General features: G+C 36.0%; 2 protein-coding genes across 3 annotated transcripts; one reads left to right on the forward strand and one right to left on the reverse strand.

Annotated features, from left to right (window-relative positions):
* The first annotated feature begins 589 nt into the window (after positions 1–589).
* On the forward strand, positions 590–2,667 carry LOC137965872 (protein SLOW WALKER 1). Its single transcript, XM_068812243.1, has 2 exons — positions 590–2,215; positions 2,343–2,667. Exon 1 carries the CDS (start codon positions 633–635, stop codon positions 2,199–2,201), a length of 1,569 nt encoding a protein of 522 aa, XP_068668344.1. The 5' UTR covers positions 590–632; the 3' UTR covers positions 2,202–2,215; positions 2,343–2,667.
* A 1,096-nt stretch (positions 2,668–3,763) lies between these two features.
* LOC137965769 (auxin response factor 4-like) lies at positions 3,764–11,313 on the reverse strand. 2 transcript variants are annotated; one of them, XM_068812108.1, is made up of 12 exons: positions 10,730–11,313; positions 10,559–10,615; positions 9,864–10,010; positions 9,704–9,788; positions 9,536–9,626; positions 9,291–9,455; positions 7,257–7,376; positions 7,076–7,151; positions 5,629–5,791; positions 4,871–5,532; positions 4,580–4,770; positions 3,764–4,212 (listed from the first exon to the last, which is right to left on the reverse strand). In XM_068812108.1, the coding sequence occupies exons 1-12, from the start codon at positions 11,006–11,008 to the stop codon at positions 4,029–4,031; spliced, it is 2,220 nt and encodes a 739-aa protein (XP_068668209.1). In that variant the 5' UTR covers positions 11,009–11,313; the 3' UTR covers positions 3,764–4,028. The 2 variants fall into 2 exon arrangements, with proteins under 2 accessions (XP_068668209.1, XP_068668208.1); XM_068812107.1 differs by having other exon boundaries at positions 9,864–10,040; positions 10,730–11,312.
* Positions 11,314–24,095: the final 12,782 nt, after the last annotated feature.

Consider the following 24,095-nt stretch of genomic DNA (forward strand, 5'->3'; position numbering starts at 1 on the left):
AATATATTATTAATTAATACCATGTAAAAAATTTATCTTATGTTATTAATATAATATTTTTTTATTCATTAATCATAATTATTTTTTATTTACTCTATTGTATTAGTGAGTTAATAGTAGTAATTAAAATATTATTAACTCAAGCACTTGGTTTAATTAACTTATTTTTATAATTAATAAAATTAATGGTTTTAAATTTCGAAGATTAAGATGAAGATGAACTTGTCCACACTAACACCCTATTTCGAAGATTTTGAAAATGAACTTGTCCACACTAACACTCATTTTGAAGATGAAGATCATGTAGATGCATGAGATGAAGATGAAGATGAAGATCAAATTCCCCCCCCCCCCCCCAAATATTGCATTGTTCTAATCGTACCCAATCGGTTAAGTGTAACTCTTTTCCCTACATTTATGCCTAATGGGCTGGTTTCAAAGCCCAGGATGAGCCCAATTTATCTGAAAGAGTAAATGGGTCTTTAATGTTTTTGGGCTTCTATTTCGGCCTAAATTCTCCAACGCGAGAACTTCGTTCGCTATAAATAGAGAATTGGGATTTAGGGTTTTAAGACGTTAAACCCTCTCAGAATCCAAACTTCTTTCCACCGGACGTCGGTGGTGGCGCGACCATGACTGCTGACGGCCCTGTAGGCAAGGTCTTTCCCGTCAAGTTGGGTGTCTCTCCTCAATCTGCCCGAAGAAATTCTCTAACCCCGGAATCCCGATTCTGGCGGTCGTTCAAGTCCGAGCAAATCTCCGGCCACGTATCCTCCATCACTTCCATCGATTTCTCCCCGTTGCCGCCCCACGACTTTGCGTTTTCCTCCTCCGCCACCGTTTCCGTCTATGATTCAAAGCTATGTTCCTCCAAAGCCACGATCACTTCATTTACCGACATCGCGTACTCTCCTTCCTTCCGTTCCGATGGGCGTCTTCTCGCCGCCGGATCTCACTCCGGCGTCGTCCAGGTCTTCGACCCGCAGACGCGGGTTGCCCTCCGGCGGATGCAAGCCCACACGCGTCCCGCCCGTGTTGTTCGCTTTCCGCGCCTCGACAAACTCCATTTGTTCTCCGCCGCCGATGATGCACTTCTCAATTACTGGGACGTGGCCTGCCCTGATACTCCTCTTTTGACCATCCGGGCGCATAAGGATTACATTCGCGCTGGATGCCCTTCACCTGCCAGCTCTGAGCTCTTCGCTACCGGCTCTTATGATCACTTAGTTTCTCTGTGGGATGTCCGTAATTCCACCTCCACACCCATTCTGAGTCTCAATCACAACAAGCCTGTCGAATTCGTTCTGTTCCTTCCGTCGGGCGGTCTCATTGCCTCCGCCGGAGGCAATGTGGTGAAAATCTGGGACGTAATTTCGGGTGGAAAACTTCTCCACACAATGGAAAGCCACAACAAAACTGTTACTTCGATGTGTCTGGCCAAAATTCCTGGCCCCGATGCTTCGGAGCAGCATCGGCTTCTAACAGTTTCTTTAGACGGTTACCTGAAGGTTTTTGATTTTTCGTCATTCAAAGTCACCCATTCAATGAGGTTCCCAGCTCCTCTTCTTTCTATCGGCTACTCCCCGACCTGTACTACTCGTGTCATCGGGAGCTCGAATGGAATCCTCTTTCTTGGCAAGCGAAAGCAAGGAAAAGATTCTCGAATGGACGTTGATGAAAAATTGGGTGCTGAGAAGGTGAAACGGGTCTTACGACCCTCAAACTACCGCTACTTCCACCGTGGCCAATCTGAGAAACCTTCTGAAGGGGATGTCATTCTTAAGAGACCTCGGAAGGTGAAATTGGCAGAGCATGATAAGCTACTGAGGAAATTCAGGCATAAAGATGCTCTGGTATCAGCTCTAAGTGATCACAACCCACAAAACATTGTGGCCGTCATGGAAGAGCTAGTGGCAAGAAAGAAGCTTTTGAAGAGCGTTCCAAATTTGGACAACAATGAGCTTGGGCTGCTCTTGGGTTTTCTGCATCGTTACTCCACCATACCGAGATATGCCAACTTCTTGATGGGATTTGCAAGGAAAGTGCTTGTGCTGAGGGCTAAAGATATCAGTGAATCCAACGAATTGCAGAAGCACATTCGAAATTTGAAACGTGTGGTCATGGAGGAGATCAAGATACAGACTTCCTTGCAGGAGATACAAGGGATTATTTCTCCATTGCTGAAGATTGCAGGACGATGAGAGTTAGCAAATGGGTATGCCTTTTGATGACAACTCCATTAGTTTTTTTACCCCTTTCCATTCGGAAGAAAGTTTTGCATTTTGAGTTTCTGTTGATGTTGGTAACACTTATAAGATCGATGCTTTTGTTCATTGCACCAGTATCTTCAGCTGATCAAAATGAATGTCATAGTGATAAGATGTTTAAGGTTTCCACTGTGCTCAGAGAACTTTAAGCAGATGGACTTGATTTACAAGATGAACTCAGCTGCTTCACGCTGATGGTTGCAAAAAAAATTGATGCCAGTTTGATCGCTTCCTTGTACACCCTCTCAACGTGAGAAAATATTCTGCTCTGGCAGCAATCTTCATCTTGCTCAATTTTCTCTTTAGGTCTATGATCTGCAATATTAATTACTTCTCCCTGTAATATTTTCCTGTTTGACATCAGTAGCCATTTTGTGATCTCTCCGAGGAGGAAAAGTCATTTTGGTTGCTCTATAAACTCACTGCCCCTTATGAATCCTATGTTACTGCTATGCTAACATGACCTCCTCTACTCTCATATGAAGAAATTCTTCCACTGCTTCAAAGTCGAGAGCTACCACTCAGTCATGCAATTGGATAATCTGTCTCTGACCAAGGAGGATAAATCATCTGGTTGCTCCATAAAATCAATTCCCCTTATGAATCCTTTGTAGCAGAGGAAATGTGGGTGTAGAAGAGGATAAAAAGACGTACAGAAATTATACCTAATGCAATGGTGGTAAAACAAAAATCCACGTCTGAGCTAAATTAAGGTCCCAATTAGATAAAAGTTTAATAAAATACTCTAATAGATTTAAAATTTATAAGATAATTTAAATTTAGATTTTCTAAATAAATAAATAATTAAAAATAAATTAAGATTATTTATATAATTATATATAAAAATAAAATATTTAAACAAATGATTACTTTATAATATTCAAATGTTTAATCAAAATTTTACTTTCACAATATCTAAATTCTCACACTTAAAAATAGTAATTGAATATAATATTAAAATCAAATTTATTTAAATAAAAAAGAGAGTATTTTATTATTTAAAATTACTTTGATATATTTAACTTGTTCTAAATTAATGAATAATTTTAAAATTAAATTAATATTATTTATTCAATTAAATATATAAAATAGAATCATTAAAAAATAATTAAATTTGTAATATCCAAATAATTAATCAATTTTTTTATTTTTACAATATCTTAAATTAGTAATCTATTATAACATTCAGAATCAAGAATTTATATAAATAAAAGAGGGTATTTTATTATATAAAATTACTCTGATAGATTTAAAATTTGTAAGATAATTTTATTTAACTATTCTATTAATAAACCGGGATAAATTTAAATTTGTTTAAATTAATAAAATAATATTAAAAAGTAAATTAAAGTTATTTATTTATTTAAATATAAAAAAAAATAATTAAACAAATACTTACTTTTATAATATCTAAATGTCCTTCTTCCTTCTTTTATGTAAACATTGGCTTCAAAAGATGAAAAGTCGGTTTAACGAAATTATAATAATGCCCCTCTCTTAAGTGAAACCTTAATCTTTCTTATATCTCCCATTCTACGTGTCTTATATACATGAAAACTAGACCATGGACATATAATTCAACATAAAGAACAAGATTACATCAAAATATGAGAGTATGGGTAATGTAGAATGACCAAAATACTATTGTACTTGGTGTTTTTTTTTTAACACAACACTTAAAAATAACATTATTACTGCACCACAAAGCCATGAAAAGATTGTCACTGGTCATCAGCCATAATCAATACGTTGAACACTATCTTAAGGCCTGGTTACCGTCAAAGATGAATCCTGTGGCCCTGGAGATGAAGACTTTGAGACATCAATTACGGCAGCTGCTTCTTCTAAACAGCTATGGGCATCGTCATTGTTCATTCCCAGTGTCATTTTCTCAACTTCCTCTCGAGTGTATATATGGATCTTGCACACCATGTCACAGAACTCACTGCAAAACAACCAACAGTAATATCCAGTTACAACGAGGATGATGCTAGAGAAAGGTGGGGATCAATCATTCTCCATAGCACAATTAGTTAACAGTCAGAACAGTTCACAAATTTATCTACAAAAACTATGCCATAGGCTGAATATAATCCTAAACTTTGGAGCACCTTGGACAAAAAACATGTTTCATGGCTCACCCAAGTTCTTTCCTAATCAATTGATCGCATCCAACAGTGAGTCTCTTGTATATGGAAACTCAAGTAAGACAAGAAAACTGATTGCCCATGCTCATGGACTGATAGTTAAAAAGAGTTAAACGTGTTATCACATGGAAACATTTATTTTTCAGTTTGAATAGAGAAACTCACTCCCAAGGATCATCTCCCACAAGCATCATGTCATTTTCACTATCTGTATAAACAACTTGCCACCCCTTATCAGAACTACAGAGAAGACCTTCCATGTGGAAAAGTCGCTCCAGTTCTAGTAGCAGATCATGATACCCATGAAGTTTGGAGAGATCAATGGCTCTTCCCACCGGATTCCCTTGCTTATGAACCTGCACACAATTAGAATCTACTGAGAAAGAAAAGGGATTGAAAAATGGAAAATTAAATTAGATAGTTAATGTTAATTAGACCATTTTAAGCAAATGTTACCTTGGTACAACTCCTCCTGCCAGAGCTGTGTGTGTTCTGAAGAGGAGCTTCTCCAGTCAAAGAGAATCCAAATATTTTACAGCCAGTTTTAGCTGCATCATTGAGAGAACGACTTGAGTTCATCTCAGGTGTAGTTGGAGCAGCCAAATCATCAGCCAGAATTTCTTCTTCTATGTCTTGGCTTGAATAAAACTTGCCTTTGTCAGATCTCACAGTTTCTGGAAACTTGATATTCTGACCAGAAGACAAGTTACCACCACCTGTCTGAAGATTGGGCAGATATGGCTGGGCCACGGGAACATAGTTTGGCATAATATTGAGATGATTCCTCAAGTACACATTTCCAACAGGGTTAGGGTCATGAACATAAAGCCTAGAGTTCTGTCCCTGTGGGATGTTAAGCAAGCTCCTGTCCCAGACAGGACTTATTTCTTGACCTTGCAAGACCTTCTGGAATCTTGCCGATTCCTCAAAGCCTATGCTTCTAGTAGTCATGGATGATCCAAGACTTCTATGCATGGGATTGTAAACATCCAAACCCAGTCGATGAAATATTCGACCACGACCACGACCACCATCATAAGGTGGTCCAAAACCTAAATTTTCTTGACCTTGCAAGACCTCACTGGATCTCACAGATTCCCCGAAGTGGATTTGACCACCTGTACCAGAAGCAACGGAATTGTCATATGAAGCTCTAAGAAAACTCATAAAGAAACAGGGAAATGCCTCCACTACCACTACGAGAAGATGCCTACCAGAAAGGGGGACATCTGCCATGCCCAAATGTAAATTTGTACGGAACTTCTTCAACCGCGAACCACAAGAAATGCTCATCCCTTGTTGACAAATGGATGGTTCAATTTCCCATGGAGATACCCTTTCTTGATGAGCAGCTACAATTTCTTCATCCCATCTGACCTGTCAAATGTAAGATCTGCTTGTATTTAAAGCCTGCATATAGTTACTGCCTAGGATTGTCTTCATAAACATTGTCTGAGTGCACTTAGAAAGTAGGACTCAGAATGCATGGTCTTAAAGGATAAAACCAGTCACTGCAAGGAGGGACGTGGACTGAAAAAAGAGCCAAAAGCCAGACGATGTGCTCATTTCCATGCCAACACCTAAGTATAAATTAAATAAGAGAAGCTCGTAATCCTGTTTGCATCACAGAAGTTCGGGAAACAGAAAAGTCTAGTGGTGTTATACTATGCTCTTAGCTACTCCATCTCAGCCCAAAATAATAGGGATGAAGGGATTGTGAAGGGGTGCGATAAAAATCCACCCCACGCTGTGTGGGGTCCAGGATGCACATTTCACCAATCCAGGTTTTAGGGCAGGGATAGGGTCCATAGAAAACACCACCAGATTTAGAGCAGTCATAGAGTCCATAGAAAAAATCACCAGGTTTAGGGCACGGATGCATTTCCCCAATCCTGCCTGGAAACCCACCCGTCCTGAGAGGAAAGGTTCCTCAAAACTTCTCTCCCTCATTCTCCTTCAGAGTTCATCAGAGAAAGGGGAGGCAAGAAAGTCCGTCTCTCTGCTTTTACAGAGAAGGGAAGAACTTGGTTGCAAGGTGAGCAGATTTAATGAGGTCACGGTTTCGAAAACCAGCCAGTTGCCATCTCTAAAGGTGTCAAGACAGCATTTTCAAACAAAATGAAGTGAAGAAAATAAAGGAAAAAGAAGCAGTACCAAGAATTCTAGTTGGATAATTTTATGCCATTTATTTCTGATTCTTCATCCCATAACAGTGGTTGTGTGCAAACTGCTTTAGGGTAGATGGTACCCTTTTGAGAGTCTCCCCACTTAATCCAATTCTATTGCAGCACTTCATGGTAATGCTCCTATGTCCACCAATAAGTTTAACATTGATGAATGAATTATGGTTCAATCCAGTAACCACTTCAACCCTAGACAACTCTAACCACCCTTGCAGGGTGACGTGAAAACCTTTCCTTAAAATTCAGATCTTATAGTTAAGAGTCATCTATATTAGTGTTCCATGGATATGCTTTAAAAATTATAGGATACATGTATAGGTGAGTCCGGGTTTGCCTACACATTAGATGTGCAGGGTGACCCAACTGGTCCACGAAATCCCAGACAATTTAAAGGAATCTTCTCAGTCACTCAAATGAAGCTGTCAGGAAAAAAAAATTGTTGGAAAATATAAAGGCTGTGGTAAAGAAATGTGAATACCGTCAAGCATCTCCATTTAGATTCTGACCATCTAATAGGATCAACATCACCAATAGCACTTATGATACCACTGTACCTGCAGAAGTGTTTGAACCCAAGACTAGCTGAGATAAACAAAGATTGTTATATAAGTAAACTGAAAAAAACAATGAACAAACCCTTAGAATGAATCACAGCTTACCTTCTCTCCACTGCATCATCCATTTCAAACCTCATCTTGAACCTCATCCCTACAGATAGCGGATGACTGATGCTGTTGATATACTTCCGGTAAGGTATAACAAATTCTGCAGGACTTGCCCTGAATTTATTCACAGTTGAAAGATAAAGATTCAATGAAAGCAGCGAGTCACAGAGCACTGAGGGAAAATTTGACCAGTATCATCAAGGAAACAGATTTCATCCAATACTTCCAATTCTTCATCTTTACCAGATCGGCAAAAAATCTCGTCTTTGCTTATTTTCTAGGAACTGGACTGAAAACATTCAACTCACACTTTCTCTTTTTTAAGAAAAAAAAACTAATATATGTAATGATAAGGGTTTCCAATCCACAAAAGTTTGGAAAACTGCCTTTAGTCAACAAAATTGCCTGAAGAAAACTATGGAGAATGAAAATATCTGTGTCTCAATGTGTAAGAATTTATGTTAGTTTCCACTTAGTCCAGCAGGAAACTGGATTTCATCCAGGTCATCATGGTAAAATTGCTTCTTTCTACAATAGTTTCATACAGCATAATGTTTAAACTTTACTCTACCCAAGTTGTCACTCTCAAGCACAGCAAGTGACAACTCCATTGATGGAAAAAAAGATTAAGATAGGCCAATTTTTTAATTTATTTTTTATTTTTTGAAAAGGTCAAATATTTATTAAGATGGAAAGAGCATAAAAGGCCACCCAGAGGCCAAACAACAAGAGGGAAAACTAGCTAGAATCAGTAATAAAACTAATAAATAAAGCACTCAAGGAGCTCCTCTTTTTTGTAAATTGATCAGCCGCTGAGTTCACTGATCTCAGCATGTGAGACCAAGTAATCTTGAAGGTGGCCGCAATATCTCCAATCTGAAAGAACTGCTGATCAGATCTCCATAAATATTTTGAATTAGATAGAAACATTCATCTATTCTTGACATTTCCCTTGTTTTAGCCAAAAAGTAGGCAATGCTTTCTTCCACAAGCTCCCACTTCCAGCACATATGGAACTGGCACATAGTCATGAAAGGCCTCGGACATAGATATTACCTACTTTCTTCATGTTCATCATAAAACAAACATAGTTTTGACAAATTACAGGCTAACGAAGAAGCGATGACATTATTATGCCCATTGATATTCAACTGATGCATATCTCTAGAGAGTCGAATCATTTGTCTAATTCTCTTGCAAGGGAAGGAATCTCTCATTAACGGCTTGTTGTTGAAGTCTCATCCTCTTGTTCAGTATTAGATTGTCTAACATTTTACAACATTTGCTTTTCCATGTATTATTCATTTTTAGGGGATCGTTTCATATTTTTGTACTAATTGAAGGCTATTTATCACTTTTTTGGAAAAAGTAATGATATAGGATTTTGATAGCCCAAGTGACAAACTACTGTGAGCATTTTCGTCTTCCAAACAAGTATAGAATCCTTTGAGGATATTCCAATCTACCAAATCTACAAATAAGATGAGAGGAAAGAGAGAAGATCTCTTCACAACACCCTTGAAGGCATGGCATGTTCAAAGAAACAAAGGATGCAAACAAAAAAATTAGCAATTATTGCCTGTGGCTGAAAAATTGAGCTTCAGCTTTCAGACAACACTGACTCTTGATATAACATTTTATTGACCACTTAGCTATAATTTCATGCTGCAAAATAGAAAGTAAAACTTTCTATTCCATAAAAATACATGTTTCACTCAACAAGTTTATTAAATCCCCCTAGTCCTAGGTTATCCAATACGAAATACTTAAATGTAGTTACTTTAGTGAGATTTAGTTGGAACTTTTATGATAGAGCCAATTTGTGGGCCCATTGATATATATTATCTATTTCAAGCAAGAATAAAAAAATAAAAATAAAAAAACAACCCTTTTGTGGACACAAGGAGGACCACCTCGTGGTGGCTAGTGATTTTCTTTTTTGCATCCAAAAATCACTTCGAATGCAATTTCCAGTCTCCAAACTTGCTAAAACCTGACACAAAAATGAAGTTTCTGATCAGAATTTACCTCGGACTGTAGAAGACATGGAAATTGCTGTTTGTGGATATTGCATTTGCTACAGAGGAAAGAACACTGAGATTCATATCTTGGTAACTGGCAAGCGAATGAGATGCCCCATTTCGAAGGCGAGCAGCTCTTCTGACTCCCAACCTCAGTTCTCCATTTTCACCTCTGCCGGGAACAAAGCTTAGAGACAGGTCATATCACAGTTAACCTGGAGCAATATTTCGAAAGCTACAAGCTTCATATACCTTAAGAAGAGTACAGCATCCCCAGAAACAAGATTTTTTTGGTTCACAAAGATACTCCACCCTGTAGTCAGCAGATGCCGACGAGGCTGACCTGCAATTTAACAACTAATTCAATTCAGTGAACTCTTTTTGAATGATGGGTGATAACATAAAGTATCAAAAGGTTACCTCTGTAAATATGCCGAAACTTCCATTCTACTCCATGCAAATCTTTGGCAGTAAGCTCCTGGGAAGGTCTCTGCTGTTTATAGTCCTGCAAATAGAATTGTCTTTTAACAGATAAATCCCCCAATCAAGTACTAAAACTAAGAAGTGATGAAAGTCTTACAAGAGGTGGGAAGCAGTCTTCAGCAGCTCGACGAGGAACAGAAAACCCACCATGAGTACTAGTATCAGAAGCAGTGAGTGTCTTACAGAACATGTGAGGAGTAGATTTACTGGGTAATTCCATGCTCTCTGTCTCGTCATCCTCTTCCTGTTTGCCTCCTAAATTATTCTCTTTCAACTACAAAAATCCATATGAACTACATTCTCAGCTAAACTGAATGAAAAAAGAGCATTTATGCTTTTCTCAGTGTCTTTGAGGGTGTCAATTGTGTGTTTGAGAAAGAGAACGACAGCAAGCTTTCTAGACCAATATATTCAATAGAAAGTAGCCACTTTCGAAAATAATTGCTCGTCAGCTGCTGAAATCTAGTGAGACACATTGGAGAGCCCTGCAGGCTGGGGTTGGTTCTTGCAGAATTCTAAACCGAGCAAACATTGAAATTCCAAACACAGAAGTATTCAGGAAGACACAGAACCATGCAAACCTAAATACATCAAATATGCCAGCAACCCCGCCTCTCCACTCCCACAAAAAAAAAAAAAAAAAGCTTCCTGTTGAAGTTGGGATTACTATGGTTGAGAATTTTGTCAGATGCAAGAATAAAATAGAGAAGTAGAAGAATTATAATTCCACTGCGAGGGTGAATTCTTACAAACAGAACAAAGGGATAAACATGAGAAAATTTGAAGTCCCACCTCTGGCAGCGGAAACAGGGTCACCTGTGTACACACCTCATCGGTCTCCTTGTCAGCCTGTTGCAAGACAAATTCAACCGGAAACAGAAACCATGACGTAAGTCCACAGAGAGAGAAAGGCAAAACAAACTAGCAATGTGTAGAGCAAGAGCGCCTCCTCCGACTACTCACATGGAGTTGAACGCTCACAACCCTGCAGAAGACCTGAGGTGGCAAGCCATGGGTAGCCATTTGGAACCTTTGATGAGGATGATAGGCAGAAGAGGCCTGAGCCTGCTCCAAGTGACCTTGAGGGAAGTAGACCACCAAACTCCCCTTCTTCGGCAAAGAAACGTGTGGACCGGCGCATGCATGCCAGAGTTCCATATAAATCCCATCGCCATTTCTGCTTCGGCCTCCATTGGTCTCCCCTTCGTCTTCCTGTGCATCATCATTCAGATCAATTTCCATCAAAGCAGTCAAACAACAAACACCACCCCCACACCCTTCTCTCCTAGGGAGAACAGAAGAGGTAAAGAAGAAAAACTACGGAAGGGGTTCCACTTCCTCCCCCCAATTCTCTCCAGTTAACTGAAGTAGCAACGGCAGTTTGCGATTTGGACAAAAGCAACACAACAACACATAACAAAAGGCAACGCATTTGCTTTGCTGCTATTGCTCAATCAGCAGACAGACAGACAGGTTGACAGTACAACGCTTTCCTTTCCTTTCACTCCGAAGACACAAGAAAACGAGTAATCTACCGTGCAAAATCCAATGCAGCAAAGATAACCATCACCAAAAAAAAAAAAAAAAAAAAAAAAAAAAAAAATCAATAAAAAACCATTGACAATCCCAGAAACTTTCCTGGGTTTCTTCGTTTTTTTTTAACAATCAGATGAGAACAAAGGTGATTGAATTCAATTAATCCAAAGTTCTCATTACAGGCGTCTAAGATTACTGTTTGTGGGTGTGTGAGAGAAACTCGTACTGGGGCGTTTTCTTTTAGCAGTCTCTCAGATGTCAATTCGGTCGCTCGACTTTTGCTGGAAAGAAAGGAGACTGTGTTCGTTGGTAGGACACCCTGCCTGCGCCTTTGACGCTGCCCTCTCCTTACTTCCACATTCCCTTGCTCTTTGGGAACCACGCCGTCACCACCCTCCTTTCCCACTCGATTTACGGGACCAGCCACTCAGATTTCCCGCGATTGTCGGTGTAGACGTTGGATACGAAGCGAACGTGGTTGTCGGATGTCCGCATGCCTCAATCCTCCTCTCTCCCTGCACGTCCCAACGTACGAATGATCATTCATGCCGGAGAATTTAGATGACATGCAAGATGAAACCTCTGAACATTTAGTCCTAAAAATCTTCTTTGTTAGGGTTTACAACAACATTAGGGTCCACAAGGCCTATTATTAAACACAAATTGTGAGACCATACATATCAAATTTTGAAGGAGGCTTTACATTACACCCTAGTAACGCCCGTAACATCGATTAAAAACTCTTTTAAATATCGAACTTTAAGTGAAGTATAAATATTTTCGAGATATTTGGGTAGTATTATCGAATTATGATATGGCATTAAGCTATAACTCCTATAATATATAACTTGGTAAAAACTCTAGTATCAGAGATTACGCATTAGATGAGGGTTTTTTCTTCGTATGGTAGGTTAGAAGGTTATAAGGGTGCAAGAGAAAATTAGTATATTAGCGGTTATAGATGTTTTTATCATACTATGATGGTGTATATTTCAGTTTATAACTTTGTTGTGGGTCATGTGGTAGGGTTAGCATTTTGTGAAGAGTTCTATTCATTGTCTAGTTCGGGCATTGTTGATTGATGTATGGCCTTTCATATACATGATATAGTACTTGATACTTGTATGATAAGTCGAACAATAAAGGGTTAACATAGCTCACAAACACTAAATAAAAGAGGTCGAGTCACATAGTGGGAATTGGTTCAATGAATGCATCCTCTTGTCCTTACTATCCACTTGATGGAAACAATTAAAAGGCATATGGACTTGGTCGGCTTCGTCATGTGGCAAACCACTTGAGTCACACTTTATGATTTGAGTCTTTCTCTAGAGAGTTTGATTTGTATTTGTGGATTGTTCATTACTTAGTTTCATTTTTTAGGCTTATTAAATAATTTGACATAAGAAATAACTCAAAATTACTCCTTGAAACGATTCTTTTGGGGTATAAGAACACTACAAAAACGTGAGGATGTTTTAAACAATTCCCAACTTTTAAAAATCTTCTCTGATGTGGTTAACTATTTGAAGAGGCTTTGTTAACAAGATGAGGAAATTAAAAAAAACTCGGAAATTACACAATGTATCTAAGAGTTATGAAATCGACAACTTAATGAGCAAATTGCATTAGAGTGAACCTTTTTTGTCTCTAATTTGTCTTTACTTTGTAAGAAATAATTAGCATTATGCACTTGATCAATCTTTGGCATAAATGAACCAAAAGAACTTCAACAATAAGAGATGCATGTGCCTTATGATTGTGTAGTTTAAAACTTCAACAACAAGGGATGCTTCTGTCCGATGAGAGAATCATATTACACATTAACTCTTTTGTGATTATACAATTAAAATTACTTAATAAAGAAGCTCAAGAATAAACATGAGTGTAAGCACCATAGTAATAATTGTTTAACAACGTAGACCTATAATTTTGTATAACTGAAAGTTTTTTAGATTGTAAAATTTAAACCAAGAAGGCCAAATGATTCTTGAAAGTGAATTATAATGTACTAACTCCATAAATATTTGACTATTCCTAATGATAAAATCTTCATGGAGTCAGTACTAGACCTTTTAATCTAGATATAATAAATAAATGATAATCTTGGAAGTAACATCCCATTTTCGAAAGAATTTTTTTTGCTTCTAGAGTCGACATTTGACCACTCTTTTAGATTGTCACAAGACACTTCTCCAAAGCAATCTTTTTTCTTCAAATTCATTTACCCAGTTGATATTCAAAAAAATTCAATTTATTTAGTCAATTTAATTTCAAATAACTTCCAAAACCTTACATGTGTGGTTATCTTTTTCACTTTTGCCCAATCATTTTCATCCCTTTTACTTTGTTTGCCATTTGACTCTTGCTAGCATCATTTTAAACTGTGTTGTCATTTTCACATGCCCATATGCATCCCTTTTATTTTATATTATTTTTTCTAGTTTGTCCTTTTTTACTTCTTCTACTTCTAAGTCAAGCAAATAATATGCAAAGCTAAAAGGTTTTTTCTTTTCGGCATTAAGAACAAGGACAAACATAAATTCCAAATTTTAATCCAAACTTTCGTACCTCAATAATGTTGGATTCTTATTTCCATATTTCTATACCTGTTAGATTACACAATGAGGTAATGCATTGGACTCTCAGAATTTCTCTTTCCCCACCTTTCAATAGTGTGGTTTTATATTAAGTATATGATTGGTTTACTCTTTTAATCCTCTTATACATCATATCCTCTATGATCACCCCTCTCTATACTGTTGTTATTCCTCTACTTTTTATAATTTATTTATAAGAATCCGTATTTGAGTTTTATTTTAAATTTTAGTGGATAACCAAAATGATAATTTATTTATAATAAATAAATTTCTCGAATATAATGACCATATAAAGAAAAAATTTGGTGAGTTGAGTTCGGTTTTATCCCAAAATGACAAGCCATTTTAGAAGGTTTATTGCTTAACCTTATAATTTATTCACTACTCTTAAGACTTTTTGATGTGATACTTTCTAACTTTAAATTTTCCTTATCGTCCAGGATTACACATAAAGGGTTTGCGGCATTGCTATAAAACGCAAGAAACCTAGCTCTCACCTCATGGAGTCTGCAATATACAAATAACCTAAGGACCACACACTGGGCCTCGACCTATGCATACAACCTGCTTTTATACCACTATTGGGTTGAACCTGATCCTTTTCCAAAATGACTAGCCACTTTAAAAGCTTATTAATCAATCTTATAACCCATTCATTTTTCTCAGGACTTCTCAATGTGGGGCTTGTTTCCACTTTACACTCCTCCTCATGTCTAGGTTTACATCTAACAGGCATGTGAAATGTCCACAACTACAAACAACTTGGCTATCACCTTATGGAGCTTATACCATACAAATAACTCTAGATTGAGCCTGAATCAATCCCAAAATAACTAGCCACTTAGAAACCTATTTTTCAACCTTATAACTTATTCACTTCTCTTAAGACTTCTAAATGTAGGATTTTTATCCCACTTCACACTCCTCATGTCCAAGCTTATATGTAACATGCCTATGACATGTCCACAACACAGAAGCAACTTGTCTCTCACCTCATGGAGCATGTAATATGATATCATGGGGATCACACTTTGGATCTCAATCCACACACTCAACACACTCTGATACTATTGGGTTGAACTCAGTTCTATTCCAAAATGACTAACCACTTAGAGGCCTGTTGTTCAACCTTATAACTTTATTAACTACTCTTAAGACTTCTTTATTGATCGATTGTCGACTCCCATTTTGATTTTGATGATAAAAAAAACTTAATTAATCTAACATTGGCATATCTAGCATTTCAGATATAACTCCTTTAAGAGACACACAAATCAAGGTCTATATAAAGAACCCACAAAAACCTCTCAAAGACTTCGATTTCACTATCGTGTCAACGTCATCTTGAAGAAGCACCTCAGAAAGAAGAAGCAAAAAATTGAAGACTAGAATTTAGGCAGTCTAAAAACATCACAAAACTCACTCTACGTAAGAGAGCAACCCCAAATCTTCAAACTTGGAGTTACAATAGAAATCTTTGGAGTGTTAGGTCAAAATTGTATTGACTACATGTTTTACCGATGCATACACATGTTTTAAACATGTTACAATCACTTAGGATCAATTTTAATCATGCTTTGAAAATAAACTTAGAGATTTGGCACAAAATTGGTCGATCAATATATGAGAATGATCGATCAACTAGAAGTGCACAGGCCAAAAATATAAAACATGATCAATCAATCAATGGTGATTGATCAATCAATCTGAACTTTGCGAAACTGTGCTATAAAGCATGATTAATCATCCCCTATGGACTGATAGATTCATGATACCAGGCAATATAAAAATATAAAGAATGATCGATCAACCTCCTTAGAATGACTGATCATATAGAAGTTTGTCAACTAGGGACATTGACAAGTCATTGGTCAATCATACATGCAATACACTACCAGTAAGAAAATCGATCAATCGATCAACCCTTGGACATTGATCAATCAATTTAACTTGTCAGACCCAAAGGGAGGACATTGATCGATCATATTATCGATCAATAGGCCATTTTCTAACAAAAATATAATCGTTATACACAATTGATCAATCAATGTTATGTTAACTTTTTTTAAAATAACCAAATAATTGCTAGTTTGGCTTGGGAAACTTATAAATACCCTACCAAACTTTTTTTCTATAAGTTAATGAGTATTTATTGGCATACCTACTCATCTCAAAGCTATGATCCTTGAAAATTCTTCCTAAGCCCATTTTTGAGAGATAGATATCCTTATTTTGCAAATCCATCAAATTTCTCTCAATTCTTCAGTGCATTTATTTTGTCAAGCTTCAAATCTTCTTCATTGTACATCAAAGCAGTAGGCTAGGACAAATCAAGGGAGAGAGTTGTTTCTCCAAGTGTATAAAGGGTGTAAGCTTTCTATTCTTTTATATTTTTATTCTTTTCGTGATAAGTTCATCTAGATTCTTTTGAATCTAGATAGAAAGGTTTACTAGAGATAGAATCTAACCAAATCTCAGGGGAAATTTATTATAATCATGTATTTGATCATACCCATGCTTAAAAGGGAGTCAAAATCTCTTTTAGGTAAAATTCTAGGTTCTTGGGCGATGAATACCAATAGGGAACATTGATAACAAAATATTTGGTGTTAGTTGTGGTGTGTGCTTTATTTTTAATTACTTGTAGTATCTTTAATTTGTACACACTTAAATTAAACCACACACCCCTCCTAAGAAGCCACCCCGGCCAACATTTTCAATGTGGGACCTGTTTCCACGTCACAACATTATGATCCAAAATTAGTATTTGTTGAATGTTAACTTGAATAAACAAATATTCCTCTACACTATATGATGAAATATATCTTTTATTTCTCTTTAGATATGTTCTTAAATTCATTGTTATGCATGAATCATATTTCTTACCCCAAGAATAATGACAATAATAACAATTGAGTGTCACAGAAAGTATAGATGTTATTATTGAGTAGTTATAGCAAAGCAAGATTTTGTATTAACATAAACAATATATCGTAGCGTAATACATCTCCATCTTCCAAGTCCATCTTGCACATGATTTTATTAAAGGACTTTTATATCTTCACCTTAGACATTTTCATTTGATGCGTATATAATTACTAAGTTGAGAGTGGGTTTTGGCTAATGAACTAGGATTTTAAATTATATTTTTATAATCAATAGGACAAAAGGCATAAGAAGATCCTCAAAAAAAAAAAAAATGACATCATTAAATCTAATAACTTTGATTATATTTACTCTTGAAATGCTTTAAGCAAAAAAATGTGTCTATACTTGGATTTTTTTATGATTTGGAAGTTTGATATTGGCATTATGAAAAGAAAAAAAAAGTTAAACATCTTTGTTCCAATCATGCTCATAAATAGAACTTGTAGATGAGAAACTCTAAGCGACTATGAGTTCTATAATCATTAGTTTTCATATTTTTTCTTGAAAGCTTCTTTGAATCAAAATAGAAAAATTGTAACAAAACATTTTGTAAATTTTTGCTTTTATGAGACTCTATTGTGAATTAAGTTAGTTAGTAGTCTCTCTTTCACTCACTCGCTCATTCACTCTCTCACTCATTCACTCTCTCTCTCTCCTTAGTTACTTGGCTATATTCATTTTGTTGAAGTTTTTCTTTTTCTTTTTCTTCTTCCTTTTCTTTCTTATCCATCTTCTTAACCTTTTTCATGTTAGATCTTTGCCCGCTTTGATACCATGTTGATTTTTAAGACCTTCACATAATCATATGAGATCTCAAGGGAAGGAGAGAAGAAATAAACTCTAGATCTCAGGAGACAGGAGAGAAGAGAACAACTCTAGATTTTGGGAGAGGAGAGAAGAGAAGGAGAGGAGAAGGGAGAAATCAGGAGGGAAATGAGTCTCAAGATGCTAGAGCTTGATGATCTTCCCTATGCCTATTGGGTTGTCTTTAGAGTTGTAGAGAGATGTTCATCAATAATGCCCTTAGGGCTATACCCCTTAAGAGGAAAAAGATATAAAAAGGACTTATACTAGCTTTTATAATTACAAAGTCATGCCACCTCTTATTGAAGAGTTGTCTTATTTATCGTAAAACCACCCTACACACGTAGGTGTCTTTTGAAACTTAGAAATGCTAGATGTAGGAAAAGTAGGCTATATAGTATGTTCGTTAGCTCCACCTTGTTGGTAAAAAAACTGGTGTCCTGGGTGAGCCAAGAGATGCCCATATGCATGATAAGAACTTATACTTTTTGATAGCCATAAGTTGGTTGTGGTTATTTAATGTGTGTCTTGAATTTTCTTAGAACAATTCAATCAACTCATTCATGCAAAATCGAAATTTAGCATTCACCTCTCATTGAGTTGGGAAAATTGTGATCGAAGTAGATATGCAAAAAAGACATTAGTATAAGGGTAAGAATTTCATATAATAATCTAGACCTAACTCAAATAGTTAAACCTAATTGTTCTTAGAGTGATGTGACCAGCGGTGTGTCTCTACCAAGCTCTATCTTTGAGTATAAGAATTTATAAGTCGAACCATATAAATTGCAAAGATAGTTATAGAGAAAGAACCACACCAATTAAATCATATTCCATTATCTAGCAAGTCTTATTGAGCTTTGATTTTAAAATCTAGTATTGATTGAGCTGATTTTTATGTATTAAGCAACATAGAACCCTTATTTTTAGATCATCAGTTGTTTTAGCTTTTAGTTTATGATGAAATTGATTTTCCTAGATTTCAAAACCATTTGCAATCATTGAACATAAGTTGTGCAAAAAGAATTTGAAATTGACATGAAAGTGAACAAATCTATTCACCCCCTCCCCTTGTCTATAGGTTTGTTCCTCACAAGACTTAACGGTGCAAAATGTAATCTTAGTAGTTTACATATTAAATCAGTAGTATACCCTCTAAAATTGTCTTACACATCCAACAAGAGTAGATGAGATTGAAAAAATGTTCAATTATGTGTTCAAGATGAAAATATAATCCATGCAAAGTTGATCTTTTACTTCGAGGCTTCCTCCAAGTAAATTGATTTAAGGGATGTCTCAACAAGTTACAAATGACTATATCATATTTAAATAATCTTGTTAAATGTAGTGTTTTCAAATACGACAAACTAAATGTCATAATTCAAATATACTATTTTGTACTTGAAAGGGTGATTTTTTTAACATAGGGTGATTAGATACAATATCTCCAAATAGAGTTGGACAAAAGCATAATTTTGTATATGGCCAAATTATAAACAAAGTCAACAGAGCATGAGGGAGGGAAGGGCGCAGGAGAGCAAGGCAATAACCAAAGAATTTGTGACACATTTCACCACTCTCAAGTTAGAAATCGCAAAGCCACATGTCTCAATTTCACCTATCTCTTCAATTAACACTCGTTTCTAGCAACACTTTTGATTTCTTGTGAAGATAGGAAATTGAATCTCAAGTAATACGGGAGACTAAATTATCACCAAGACATAGTTGTTGCCCGTAATTCTATACTCATGGGGGGGGGGGGGGGGGGGGGGGGGGGGGGGGGTAACAGCCCTCCATCCACACACAGACAAAGGAGTTGAGGGGTGGCCTCCTCCTCCCCTCTTATCCCTACAGATTTTGCTAATAGTGTTACCTTAATTGGCATCCAATAAAGCCACATTTGAAATTACCCTTGTGTTCATTACAAATTGCACAATCTTTCGATTACATAAATAATTTAACACCTAGATTATAACAACATTACTCACTTTGTCATTGATCATTTATGAATGATGTTGACCATTTAATACATAAATGCATGCATATAGTGTAAGGCCCCGTTAGTACCTCTATTTGGAAATTTATATCCTAGCAAAGGCTAGAAATGCTTTTCTTAAGATATATATTTTCAAGAAACCTTTAAATAAAATCCTATTAGTGCCTTATCAGAAAATTACATGAAATTTTTTAAAGTTTTCCATGAAAAATGAAAGGGACTTGTTAGTGCCTTTTTTAGGGAAATAAAATGTAAATTAATAATCAATCTCATACATTACCATACCTATATGATAAATTTTCAGTAAAATAAATTGTCAAGTATAAATTCAAAAAAACAAATTATCTAAAAAATTAGTCATGGTAAATCAACTATTCTACTCTACAAATAGTCTCACATTTGAGCTGCTATATTGTTATGAAAATGGTTAGCTAATTCAGTTTGTTCATTTCTCCTTCTCCTTGATATTGAGACTGTAGGCTGGTTAATTATTTCCTCCAAATCTTCTTCAACTTTTTCTTGATATTGTCCAAATTCTACATAATCTCCAATAACTTCTATCAGTTCCTCTCCTTCAATCTTTTCATCATTGTGATCTGATATCCATATAAAATTGTGAATAATACAACAAACAATGATAATTTTCACTTGAGTCTTGTATAGATAGATATAGAAGCGATTGATAAAAAATTGTAAAACGTTGCTTCCACATACCAAAAGTCCTCTTATTTGTGTTTCTTAATGATGAATACCAATGGTTAAATAACTTTGTCATAGTCTGAGGGAGATGATTTTCATCATATTCATTTAAATGACACTTAGTGGAATAATAAGGTACCAAAAAATCAGGCAAGTTAGCATAACCAACATCTACCAAGTAGTACTTTCCTACAATATAAAATAACAATAATGATTAATATGACTAAACGTAATATGTATAAAAATAAATAAATAAAACAAACATATAACCTCTTGGGAACATCTAATATGTGCATCAAAATATTAGCATCAATTGTCAATCCTTCCTACTCAGCTACTATAAGAGTGAACTTCATATTAAAATTATAAATTGCCATCAAATTTTGTGATAAGTATTATTTTTTATTCTAAAACCTAGTAGTGTCTTTGCCAATAATATGGGCCTTTATGTAAATCTCATCAATTGCTCCAATGAAATTCTAAAATCTAAACATTGAAAGTTAATATAATTATTCTTAGAAACGAATGAATACAAAAATAATAATATTTATCATTACCTGTTATTTTTGGATAAACATTTCTAGTTGAAGGAAGAGGTATGTAATCATTTTTCAATTTGAGTATCACCTTTAATGCTCTATTGAAATATGTATTAATAGTCCAAACTGAGTTTAAAAAACATTCCATTGACGTTGGATACATTTGGCCATAACCTAGAGTAACCTATCGTAACCCCGAACTTGTTCTTTAATTTTAATGCTCTTGGTGTCCTCAAGAAGTTTTCTACTTCTTAGCAAATTGCAAATGTTGGTAAAAAAATACAATCTCATCCTATAAGCACATCTAAATAAATGTTCATTATGTTTTAACATTAAGTACCACCCAATCTAATTTTTTGAGGTGCGTATACATTTGCAAAATAATTTGATATAATAATAAGGGAAGTTGTCATTGCTCCTAAAGCAACAACAACACTCTCATTGGTAATAACCTTAGTAATCTTGGCATCTATATAATGATAAAATATGAAAACCAACAACATGACAAACACTAACAATATGAAAATTCACATATATAACACTAAAATAGCCATTCTCATTGTCAACAAGAAAAATCATAACATAAAATACAATTAAAAATATTCATAATATAATGATTATAATATGAAGAAATTAATACCGTTTCTTCTTATAGAGCAACTTCAAAAACTCATTCTTTTTTTCAATATTATATAAAACAAATAACACTTTATTTTCATTTGTATCCAACAAAGAAGGAGGATAATGACAAAGATTTGTGTCTAAATCAAGAATTTATTTAATAAAATTAATCCATCTATTTGTTTCAAAATTATTCCCAACTTTTGCTAATTTTTGAATTGCAACATAAAGTTGTTCAATACAAGGCACCATTGCTATGTCCCTCTTCCCCATTACCTGAACTTGATGTTTATGCTTACTCAACAAAAGAGTTCAACAACCTTGGCTACAACTACTAGTTGAACCACCTCCATCACTTGATCCAAGTGTTTGTTCAACCCTAGAATCCGTTGCACTCCATCTTGCTCATTGTGATTAACTTATGTCACTTCATTTGTTTCACTTTCACCTTCTATCATAACAAGAAAACTTCCAACAGTTAAATTTTCTCCAACTATAGTATAAAGGAGTTCATAATTGTGACAACTTTGATGCCTAAAGTACTCAATATCTTTGTTTTTCTATTAAAAAAGTATTAAAATAAAATTTAATGAAAAATATCATCTAAAGTCTATTATGCAATCATAGTAGGTAATACATTGCCTGAATAAACTCTTCCCAAACATGTGCAGCCACTCCATTTGTTTTCATGGTCCCAGGCCCAGCCACTTGATGATAGCAATGTTGTCAGCCTTCAATATTATTTTTTCTATATTTTTTTACGATTGATAATATTATTTTTTGCCTTTTCTCTTCCATTTTGTCTTTGAATTCTTGTGCCACTCTAGGCTATGTATCACTCCTCCATTAGCCATTTCCTAATTTAGATCCTTTATGGTCCTCTTATGATAAGATAGTAAGCATAATCATATTATCACGAGGAGTTCATATTTCATATGGTCTCCGTTGTCGCTTAGCTCTTCCTTCAGACATCTATAAGATAACATACAGTGAATTTTACTAAACTCAATTTCAAAAAAAATATTAAGCACATTATATTGAAAAGACATATTAAACTCATCACATGTTGCTTACTCAACAGTAATATAGATTTTTAATGGCAATGTAGCTTTATTAGTTCTTATTCCAACAATTGCCTCAACAGTAACCATATTTGAAATAGGCTAAAATACGTAATTCATCGATGGCAATAAAAGATGGTTAATGCAATGGATCATAAATTATGTATATCAAATTATATGATGAGATTGAAATTTGAATGTTGGAAAGGTGCTATAAGAAAGAATAGTTAGTTTATTCAAGCCAAGTGTAGTTTTTTTAACCTACGGTGGATAACTCTGTGCACTATAGGTTCTGTTTTTCTTCTTTCTAATGTGTTGTTGGATATCCAAATTCCTATTTTCAAATGGAGGCAGTGTGTGCAACCAGAAAACTTCTTCACTTCAACACAGGTTTGCACCCGTAACAATTGTCAAATCTACGCAAAGCATAATGAAGTTTCAATTTGTCAACGATCTACATGGTTCCATTTCTGATAATAATGAGTAAGAAAGCAAACGAATCATAAACTCAGATTCTTCATTTCAATGATTAAAGATTTGTAAACACAATCCAAAGTCAGAAGCATAGAGTTCATTAAAAAAAAGCAGAATAAACCAATAAACTGAAGCATATCTTCTCACGAAGGTTGGTTTCAATTTCCAGGTAGAGGAGAGGGAGGAGAGGAAGAGATATTACCTGTAGATTGAGGACAGGAAGAGAGTGTTAGGAGAAGACAAGGTACTTAAGAGGAGGAAAGCGTCCGGAGAGAAAAACGACAGTGTGAATGGGAGAAAATTTGCAGGAAGAATTAGGTTAAATGTTGCCCTGAAATTTTTCCGGTCTCTCAAACATATTTCTAACTACAAATGCCGTTTTTTTAGGCTACCGAATTTTACTTTTATAAACGTCCGCATCATAGAGATCGCTTTCACACGTGGCATTTTCTATAGCAAAATTCGTAACTAACTGCACGTACCGCACATGCCGACGACAGGTGCTCAAGGATCCAGCTCTCCACTGGGCCCCACTAAGACTACCTACCGTCAATAAAGCACTCCCATTTCATGATCCCAACCGTTGCATCAGATCACGTAGCCGTGCCGGGTCCACTTAATCTCATCTCGCCAAGTGTCACACGTTGGGCGCCGTTTCGCACCCGCCATGTAGATCACGACAAATTTCCGTAGATCGCGCGGACTACCGTTGTTGTAAACGCCTCTGTGAGGGAAAAGGGGATTCGCTCCATTTTTCGATGAAGCTGCGTAGGCCTCAGCGTTCCAGTCTTTCATAACCGAAGAGGACCGTTGTGGGTCCCTGTCGAAACATTCTTTCGCCTTATTAGTCACGAAATCGCAATCTCCGATGCAAGATACCAGTAAGCTGCGACCGGGGATTCCCGGTCTGGCAGTCGTGCCTTCGTCTGGTGACTGGTAACCGGCAGTTGATCGCACGACAGAGCGGTTGGTGAACGTGGCGCGACATCTGCCATTGATTTAAATGTTCGCTGTGTCTTCCGCGATTTACCCCCGTCTCACCAGTCAGCGCCACCAGCACACCCACTGCTC

This window comes from Aristolochia californica, unplaced genomic scaffold, assembly GCF_029961685.1.
Source record: "Aristolochia californica isolate CCGP_79_NKW_82.1479 unplaced genomic scaffold, dmAriCali1.0.hap1 SCAF_5, whole genome shotgun sequence".
NCBI lineage: Eukaryota > Viridiplantae > Streptophyta > Magnoliopsida > Piperales > Aristolochiaceae > Aristolochia > Aristolochia californica.